The sequence below is a fragment of the Somniosus microcephalus genome, chromosome 2 (genome assembly GCF_052327205.1).
Source record: "Somniosus microcephalus isolate GS21.2 chromosome 2, FLI_Smic_1.0, whole genome shotgun sequence".
NCBI lineage: Eukaryota > Metazoa > Chordata > Chondrichthyes > Squaliformes > Somniosidae > Somniosus > Somniosus microcephalus.
The window spans coordinates 226,695,008-226,705,339 of NC_140988.1; the positions used below are offsets into that span (position 1 = coordinate 226,695,008).

Sequence of the window (10,332 nt, forward strand, 5' to 3'; positions counted from 1 at the left end):
CTCCACTACCTCCTCCTTCACTATGTCATGGCAACATCCTCTGCCTTGGCAAAAACAGATGCAAAGTACTCATTTAGTACCTCAGCTATAACCTCTGCCTCCATGCATAGGTCTCTTTTTTGGTCTCACCCCTCCTCTTACTACCTTTTTACTGCTTATACACACCTATAGGATTACCTTTTATATTGACTGCCAGTCTATTCTCATACCCTCTCTTTGGCCCTCTTAGTTTCTTTTCCACTTCTCCTCTGACATATATATATATATATATATATATATAGCGCCTGATTCTCAGAAGTATTTTCTACTTTTTGGCTTTTTCTACTTGCATCTTTAAAGAGCTATATCTACACCCTTAAATCTCTGTTCCTCTACTCACTTAAGAATTTTACCATTTAAGTTATACTTCCTGTCACAGCTATTCCCTCCCCCACCCAACCCAATATAAAACTTGACATTTATCTGTATTGAATTGCATTTGACACCTATCTCACACACCGCTACTAACCTGTCTATGTCCTTCTGTATTTATCCTCAGTTTGCCATGCCCTATAATTTGTTATCAAATGGCAATATCATTCATGTGCCTACATAAAAATCATCTTTATAAAATGGAAAACAAGCAGTACCAACACATATCCCTGGGGAACACCAATCTAAAAAGCATCCATTCACCCCTACTCTGCTTTCTGTGACCTAGCCCCTTCTCTATCCTTGCAGCTACATTTCTCAGTATATTTTTTTGTAACAAGCCTCTTATGTGGTACCTTGTCAAATGCTTTCTGAAAGTCCATGTATTCAATACCCACTGCTGAATGACTATTTCCTTCGAAAATTTAGTCAAGCAGGACTTGTCCTTCACAAATCCATGGCAACTGCCCCGATTAACCAATGGCTAACTTAATCTCTTATCATGAACTCTAGAAGTTTACACACTGTTGACGGAGCATGGAGCAGAAGCAACAAAGATGTTTGTTCTAAGCGTGGATGGAAAGTGACACTACACTATGTTACAATAAGTTGCGAGGCATTTTATTATGTCCGTGTATAATTGAGACACGGACTGCAGGAGTTGATTATAACAAGTCTGTACTGAATGGAGACAACCTGGTAACTGAAACTACAGAAGCCTGCTAGGGCCTTTTATACAGGAGTGGTCACTGCCGGTACTGCAGTCTGAGACCAGTTATTCCCTTAAAAGGTACATACACAACAATTCCTCCCCTTTTAGATAAACAGTACATAACATTCATTTAACAACTAAATAATAACATTACAATTACAATTGCTAGATACATTGGTTGAAGTTAAGCAATTATAAGTTCAGTCTTGGAGGAGGCTTCCTGATTCTGTCTGGATAACGCTTCTTTGGGATATCAGGTTCTTCTGGCAAGGTCGAGTCGGGATCAATGTCGTTGTTTGGTTCGTCTGCTTCCAATATCACCGATTCTGCGGTAAATGCAATTGGTACTTCGATTTCATCGCCAGGTGTATCAGATCGTGGTGTGGAGTTGACACTTTCCAGTGACTCTAGAATCTGGTCAGCATGGCGTCTTACAATGCTCTCCCCAACGTTCACGGTATACATGAGAGGTCCTTGCCGTGTACAGATCGTTCCTGGCTGCCATTTCTCTGTGCGGCAGTCCCGGGCCAAAACTGGTTGACCTATCTTGAAACTCCTGGTTGGCCTTTCATTCATATTCTGAAACTGCCCGTTCTCCACATCTCTTCTGATGTTTAGCTTAACCAAATCCAAGCGGCATCGTAGTCTTCGATTGAAGAACATCATGGCTGGACTTTGGTTGGTAACCGCATGTGTTGCATTCCAGTAGGCAAACAAGAAGTTATCCACCTTGTGTTGTAGGGGTATATCTTCATTACACATTGCCTTGATAGCCTTCTTGAATGTTTGAACAAACCTCTTGGCCAATCCATTAGTGGCTGGATGATATGGGGCGGATGTGTAATGCTTAAAGAACAATGGTGTTAAGAACCTCCAGAACTCTTCAAACACAAACTGTGGTCCATTGTCGGAGCAAATCTGTTCAGGCAGCCCATTCCTGGCGAATATGGTTCGTAAGACTGATAGTTTTTTCTGTGGTGGTTCAGGACATTTTTATTACTTCTGGCCACTTTGAATGTGCATCCACCGCAATTAAAAACATCGAGTCCATAAATGGACCCGCAAAATCAATGTGCACCCTTTGCCATGGAGATGAGGGCCACTCCCATGGATGTAGAGGGGCTTGTGGTGGGGCGTTTTGGACCTTCTGGCATCCTGTACAGCTCTTGGTCATCTCTTCGATTTCTCTATCGATTCCCAGCCACCACACAAACGCTCTGGCTAAGTTCTTCATTTTTACCCCTCCCAGATGACCCTCATGAAGCTCATTGAGCACTCTATCCTTCAATTTGGGTGGAATTACTACTCTGGATCCACACATCAAGGTTCCTCTGCACACTGACAGCTGTTCTCTTCTCGGCGAGAATGCTGGCAGCAGTGGTTCGCCATGTGCTGGCCATCCCTTCACCGTTAAATCATAGACCCAGGAGAGCGTCAGATCATTTCATGTTTCCTTTTCTATGTTTGCATTCATCACGGAGACATTCGACTATAGTCGAGTGGAATAACTCCACTGGATCCACTACCAGTTCTTCTTCCACCGTCGGCAACGGTAGGCGCGACAATCCATCAGCATTCCCATGCTGTTTAGTTCCTTTGTAATCGATGTCATATTGGTGTGCCCCTAGGAAAAGGGACCACCTCTGTAGCCGTTGTGCCGTCATTATTGGGACGCCCTTCTGAGGGTTTAAAATGGAGACGAGGTTGATGATCAGTTAGTAGAGTAAATTTCTGACCGTGCAGGTAGTGATTGAACTTCTTCACCCCCCACACCAGGCGGAGGGCCTCTCTGTCAATCTGGGCGTAGTTACGCTCGGCTGAAGTTAGAGCATGACGCAAAAGCTATTGGCCTCTCCGAACCATCAAGGAATTTATGTGACAGTACCGCCCCAATGCCGTAGGGAGATGCATCTCACGCCAGTCTTATCGGTAGTGATGGGTTGTAGTGAGCCAATACTTCTCTTGAAGTGATTAGGTCCTTACTCTTCTGAAAGGCCCGCTTACATTCATCGCTCCATTTCCATGCTACCCCCGTTCGTAGTAGGGCATTCAGTGGATGCAGAATTGTGGACAAATTCGGCAAAAACTTATGGTAGTAATTCACCAATCCGAGGAATGACCTCAGTTGCGACACATTTTCAGGCGCTGGAGCCTTAACTACTGCTTCAATTTTGTCAGGGGACTTATGCAACCCCTCTTCACCAATCACGTGGCCACAATACGATATCCGTTTCTTAAAAAACTTGCACTTGGGGCGATTGGCTCGTAGCCCATGTTCACGTAGTCTAGTGAGCACCTGCTCTAGGTTGGCAAGGTGTTCACTGTCATCTTTACCTGTCACTAGGATGTCGTCCAAGTAACACTGAGTCCCCGGAATCCCTTGCAGGACTTGTTCCATCGCTCTTTGCCATATCGCCGGAGCTGATGCTACTCCCAATACCAGTCGATTATACTGGTAAAGACCTTTGTGAGTGTTTATCGTGAGATACTTCCTAGAGGATTCTTCAACCCCCATCTGCAAATATGCTTGTGCTAGGTCAATTTTTGTAAAACGCTTCCCTCCAGATAGAGGTGAAAATATCTTCTATCCTTGGAAGAGGATATTGTACTGCGTGAAGGACTGGGTTCACCGTCACCTTGAAGTCCCCACAGATGCGAACCTTCCTTGGCTCCTCAGACTTATTGTTTAACGTTTTCTTCATGACGGGAACGATGGGTGTCGCCCACTCGCTCCAGTCTACCTTAGATAACACGCCTGCATTCTCCAGCTCTGCCTCGACGGCTGGGCGAATTGCATATGGTACCGGTCTTGCTTTGAAAAACTTGGGAATTGCATGCTCCTCTATTTTTAGAGGCGGTTACGCCTTTAAGAGTGCCCAGTTCTTGTTGAAATACCTCTTTGGCATTAGCTAAGATTGTTGACAATCATCCAGGAGTGACGTCGTCATCCTTTTTACCAGCCACCGTCAGTGCCTGAATGGAGTGCCAGTCTAAACTTATCTTTCTGATCCATTCACATCCCAATAACGGTGGTCCACCATTTTGCAGAATGTAAAGATACAATTTCCGTATTTTCTTGCCGTTGTATTCGACAGGCACCCTTATTTTTCCTCTGGGGTATACTTTTTGCCCCGTATACGTCCTCAAGACAATGGATGTCGCTCTCAAGGGTATGTGTGAGAATAGCCGCTCGTAGTCTCATCGATTCATGATGGTTAGAGCTGATCCTGTATCCAATTCCATTTTGACTTGGGACCCTGCTATCGTGAGGGTGACCCAAATGGTTCGGTGATCCTCTTTTGCGATTACGTTGTGAAGTTTGAGACAGCTTAGTCTCTTGTTCCCGGATTCACTATCGCTCATCTGGTCTTCGGAACTACTGTCCGTCATCTTTTGTACTTTCCTGTACGGTTCCTTAGTAGCCTTTTTGTTGTCGTTGGTCTTCTTCCCAGACCTGCAAACTCGTGCAACGTGTCCCATCTTTCCGCATTGCCTGCATATTTTGTCCTTGGACCAGCAGTCCTTCTGGTCATGGTTTGTTCTGCCGCAGCGATAACATTTTGCAAATCCCCGTGTCATTTCGTGGGTGCCGTATTCCTGTGGCTTTTGCTGTATTTCCGCAGTTCCCCTTGCTGCTGCTTCGTACGATACTGCCACGCTGAAAGCCTTATCTAGCGTCAGCTCTTTCTCTGAGAGTAACCTCTTCTGGGTTCCTTCACTCGAGTCCACAGACAAATTTGTCCCGTAAGTTATCTGCCAGTCCTGCTCCAAACTGGCAGTGCTTTGATAGCTTGCGTAGTTCCGTAAGGTAATCAGCATTGCTCTCATTTTTATGCTGATTTCTCCTGTGGAATTTAAATCTTTCTGCTATCAGCAGCGGTGTAGGATTTAGGTGTTCCTGTAGGATAGCAACAATTTCGTTAAAACTCTTCGCCTTCGGTTTGGCTGGAGTAATCAGGTCCCGCAATAGGCCGTACGTTCTTGCGCCCATTAAATTTAGCAATACCGATGCCTTTTCTCATCGGCTATTTCGTTTGCCTCGCAATATACCTCGACTCTTTCCACATACGTGGTCCAGTCTTCTATTGCATTATCGAAGGCAGTGATCGCCAGTCTTTGGCATTGTGAAAATGTAAGATGGCGCCTCCCGCGCTTTTCCTTCTTCCCCGCCGAGTTAAGATGGCGCCTCCCGCACTTTCCCGCCGCTGCCGCCAACGCTGTTGCTGGCGATTATATTTATTTTACTATCCTGTAATGGCGACGCCCTATGGTCTTCGCACCTCCCCGATCGCTGCTGCCAACGCCGCTCTCCGCGGTATTTTTATTTTTCTATCGCGCTTCAATATTTGCTCCGTTAATTGAAGAACCGTTCCCGTCGTGGAGCGGACCCTCTGGGACACTTCCTCCCTCTTCTTAGGTCCGAACGCTGCCCGGCTTCGAAGCACCGGCCGCGCCGTGTGCTCCACCCTCTCTCTTTGCTTCCCGGCTCGCTGCCCGGCCCCGTTGCAGAGCCACCCAATCGAGCTCTAGCCCGCCGCAGCCCAGGAAGGATCAGTGCACTACCTGCCACCAGCCCGATTAGCTGGGAAACCACAGACTGGAGAACCAAGCCTGGCTCTCGACAGTCTCTCCTGCAACTTTTCAATTCGATGATTTGGAGGGCGGTTGCCCACGGTCGACGCCCATTTCGCGAGTTCCTTTGGATTATTTTATTTTTTTTTTCTTTCTTCTGGCTTCGACCTTCAATAACGTCGTCTGAGGTGCTGCCGAGTTGCAGGTAAGTTTCTTTCTTACTCGTCGCCCGTATTATGTCCGTGTATAATTGAGACACGGACTGCAGGAGTGGATTATAACAAGTCTTTACTGAATGGAGACAACCTGGAAACTGAAACTACAGAAGACTGCAGTCTGAGACCAGTTATTCCCTTAAAAGGTACATACACAACACATTTTAACACCCAACATTCTGAGGAAAAGGCATCAAGACACTTCGGTGTAAAGTTAAAAGCGGTTTGTCAGACATGTACATGGTGACATTTTTAATCAGCAACAAACAAACATTTTGGGGTGGGGGGAAAGAACCAAATGAACTGCATTAATGCTTTAACTTACAAAAACATCAAATATCTGAGAAAAGTATATTATATTTGAACACAAGGCATCAATTTAAAGTAAACTGGAGGGAACTTCAAAGAAGCAGTCTTGTGATTTTCTTCCCCAATCACAACGTGACCCAATACCAGCTCACTCCAGTGATGTATGCAAAATACATAGTAAAGGAAGACTGTAAAACAAAAAATTATTCAATTGGGGAGGGTGTCCGAGAGGCAGCCTTTTGGAAATATAGAGTTCTCAAATGGCATCAGGTTTTGAGAATCAGTCTAACATGGCTATGTGAAAACTCTCTTCTACATTCAATGACTAAACAACTAAATTTGTACACAACTAGTCAAGTTACAGTAATTTGTTAATGGTGTGTGTATCAGTGTGTTAAATTCTCTTGTCTTAATTTTACATCTGGAAGAAATTCCAGACTAACCTCTCCAAGATGCTCACCCATGGTAAACTATAGAAGAGATCGTGCTAAAATTGCAAGACTTGCAGTCTAAAAGTTTACACACTGCTGGCTGAGCATGGAGCAAAAGCAACAAAGATGTTTGTTCTAAGCGTGGATGGAAAGTGACACTACACTATGTTATAATAAGTTGTCCCAACTTACAAAAACAGTGAGTTAATTAAGTTCGCCTATTTAAAAACTGGAGATGAGGAGGAATTTCTTCTCCGAGAGGGTTGTGAATCTCTGGCAATCTCTACCCCAGAGAGCTATGGAGATACAGATTTTTGAACTATAGGGGAGTCAAGGGGTATGGGGAGCGGGCAGGAAAGTGGAGTTGAGGCCAAGATCAGATCAGCCATGATCTTATTGAATGACAGAGCAGGCTCGAGGGGCCAAATGGCCTACTCCTGCTCTTATGTTTTTACTAAATAAGAGGAATTTCATTCTTAATACAATCACTTGCTCAAATTATGTTCTTTATAATCTGCAATACTCTTTAAATCTACAAATATAGAAGTACTTTAAGAGTGCATTTACATTACAAGTTTAACAATGCTTGACATGGATGCTAATTTAATGTAGTGAAAATGCAGAGTTACAGTCCAACCTGAGTCTGGAACAATGCAGAGTAAAACTTCCCCCTTCACGGGCGAGGTTGGGGGCCCCAAACTCTTGATTTAGGCTGGAATAAAGTGTTATGCCCTGTGCATTTTTAGGAGCCTAAAAATTATTTCCCATCATTGCTTAAAAACTCCCCTAGTGCATGAAAATGCCAGTTTCTCAGAGATGCGGGAAAGATAAATATTAGAAGTAATATTAATCAATTTCAAAAAATACATCTACCAAGTAAGATCGATCAATCACCAGGCTTGAAATACGGTCCAATTATACCCAATTCATAGGATAATAACCTCCCTGCTTTGCTGTAGCCTTTGAGCAAGTTACTGCCGTCAGGTTCTTTTGAAAAAGTAATTTATTTTCACTAGACATCTAAACTTTAAAAGTCATTGTTTTCAATCAATGAAATAAATGGGCTATTTGTTCACTTGTTGCCATTTTCAGACCGTTTCAAACGGTTGGTTTGATGTAAACTGTTACCGGAAAAAACTTCACAAACCTTTTAAAACAAGAAACAAACAGCGAAGAGAAGCTAGAAAGACGGAGAGCGCAGACCAAGGGCCGCGCAGCCGGCCCGGAGTCACCTGCAAACACCCACACTCCCGGCGGCAGGGCAGCCCGCGAGGGGCCCCGGAGCCACCAGCTCAGCCGCGGAAGAGCTGGTAGGAAATACCGAGGCCTCAGCTGCGGCCTTGCCGGGCTTCATTTTCCGGGGAATCGGGATGGTGATTGGCGAGCAGAGGGAGACGGGGAGCGAGCGGCCCCAGCCCGCGGGAGGGGGCGGCACTTACCCTGGGGCAGCCCTCGGCCGGCAGCCTCGCCAGTAACGGCAGCATCGTCCCGGGAGCCTCTCGTGACCGCGCGCTTGGGCTCCGGACTGCAGCCGCGCGTCACTGGGCTCATCGATCGTCCTCCTCCTACAGCAGCTTTCCACAAGCGCTGGGCACTCCCCCAATACTTTAGCAAAGTGCTCATTTTTATTCAGGTCTGACTTAAGGCTGTTGAGCATCCAGTCCAACCCTGTCATGGTGGCACACAGATGGGCTTGCAATGTGTGTTGTGTAGCACTAATGTTGAGTCTGTGATTTCCCAAATGTAGTTATGCTGAATAACTGGACACAGACAACAGAATACTGAAACAGGTCTTTAGTAATTGAGGGTCCTCTTTTTATTTGAACTCAAAAAACCCAATTTGACTGTAAATAAACAAAAGTTCAACTAAATCTTAACAAATCAAATTAAAATTTGGTGTTCCGAATTAATGATGCACTCCAGTCCCCGCGGCGCCCAACGGTCGCGGAAATACTCAAGCGTACCGGCGGACACCGCGTGCTCCATCTCCAGGGCCACCCGGGCGCGAACATGGCCGCGTAAGAGAGGCAGGCAATCCGGCTGGACGACCGCCCGCTGCCTGGACCAATTGATTGCTCTTTTAGCCAGGCCCAGGAGCAGGCCCACAAGGAGGTCCTCCAGCCTGTCCGCTCCCCTCCGCACCGGGTGACCGTAGATCAAGAGCGTGGGACTGAAGTGCAACCAAAAATCGAGGCGCAGCCCCTTCAAGTAGTGAAAGAGGGGCTGCAACCTCTCACACTCCATATAAACGTGAAACACGGACTCCTCCAGGCCGCACAAAACGCAGGCGGCCTGGGAGTCCGTGAACCTACTTAAAACCTTATTGCACGGGACCGCTCCGTGCAACACCCTCCAGGCCAAGTCCCCGATGGAACAAGGGAGGACTCCCGCGTAGAGAGCCCTCCATTGGGGACCTCCGCCAGTCGGCAAGACGCCACGCCAAGGCGTGTCCGGACGGCAGACGAAGATGGCAAAGTGGAGAGTGTGCAGGAGCAGCCCGTACAGGAAACCCCTCCGCGCGGAATGAAAAGGCACGGAGGGTATTTCCTCGAGACGGCTCAAGTTGTGAGGCGCCGGCTCCCGAGGGGAGTTTCGGGGCCGGGCGCCGATGAGGAATTCCGTCCGGACGGGGGTAAGCTCGGACGGGATCGCCCCACGTGCTTGAGCCGCCTCGATACACCTAGTGGAGTCGGCGCCCAGTGCCGCTTTCACCGACTCGATGGCTTCGGCCGCGAGCCGGACGTTGGCCCAGGACAGGCGCCACGCCAGCTCCTCCGGCGCCATCCAGCCCGCTCCTCCGACATCGAGCAGGTCCCCGACTCTGGTCACATTGCCAGTCACAGCCCTGCCCTCCGCCAGCCGCCCGAACCCGCGTTCGCGGAGGTGCGGATTCCTGAGCAGCGGCTCCCGAAGGAGAGCCGCCGCTCCTGACGAGGGAGAGCTCCGCCTGGAAGCGACGTAGTTCCAAACCCATAGTAGTTCCTGGTAGAAGACAGGCAGCTCCTGCAGGTTGGCACGCCTACCGCCCACTTTCACAAACAGGAGCTGCGTGTCGTAATTGAGGCCGTGCAGCTGGCGGAAGAAAAACGTCGCCAGCGCACACCATCTCGGAGGAATCTCAACATACAGGTATCTCTGCAGCGTCTGAAGACGGAAAGTCGCAGCCTGGGTGCAAAGGCACACCAGCGCCTGACCGCTCTCCCTAAGCGGGAGACACAGAACCGCGGCAGAGACCCAGTGCTTCCTTTTGTCCCAGAAGAAGTCGATGAGCTTCTTCTGCATCTTGGCGACAAACGCAGTGGGAGGGATCAAAGTGACCAACCGGTACCAGAACATGGCGGCCACCAGCTGGTTTATGACCAGCGCTCGACCCCTGTAGGACAACACTCGGAGCAGTCCTGTCCAGCGTCCAAGGCGAGCGGTGACTTTGGCCTCCAGCTCTTGCCAGTTCGCCGGCCAGGCGTCCTCGGCAGGGCTAAGGTACACTCCCAAATAGAGGAGGTGCGTGGTGCTCCAGGCGAAAGGCCTGAACTCCTCCGGCAGGGAGTCCACCCACCACTGACCCACCAGGAGTCCGGAACATTTCTCCCAGTTGATCTTGGCGGAGGATGCGTCCGAGTAAATCTGCTGGCATTCCCGCATCCTCCGCAAGTCAGCGGGATCCGTGACCGTGAGGAGCACG

General features: G+C 48.1%; 1 protein-coding gene and 1 long non-coding RNA gene across 3 annotated transcripts in view; both read right to left on the reverse strand.

The window, feature by feature from the left end:
* commd8 (COMM domain containing 8) overlaps positions 1–8,255 on the reverse strand; it is a 35,494-nt gene extending 27,239 nt beyond the window's left edge. The window contains exon 1 of one of the 2 annotated variants that reach the window (XM_085969692.1): positions 8,090–8,255. In XM_085969692.1, coding sequence (XP_085825818.1) covers positions 8,090–8,134 — 45 coding nt within the window. In that variant the 5' untranslated portion in view covers positions 8,135–8,255. The remainder of the gene's footprint in view (positions 1–8,089) is intronic. The other variant, XM_085969684.1, reaches the window with a different exon arrangement.
* LOC147123243 (uncharacterized) lies at positions 5,967–8,079 on the reverse strand. Its single transcript, XR_015073932.1, has 2 exons — positions 7,798–8,079; positions 5,967–6,407 (listed from the first exon to the last, which is right to left on the reverse strand). It is a non-coding gene; the product is annotated as an uncharacterized LOC147123243 (long non-coding RNA).
* Positions 8,256–10,332: the final 2,077 nt, after the last annotated feature.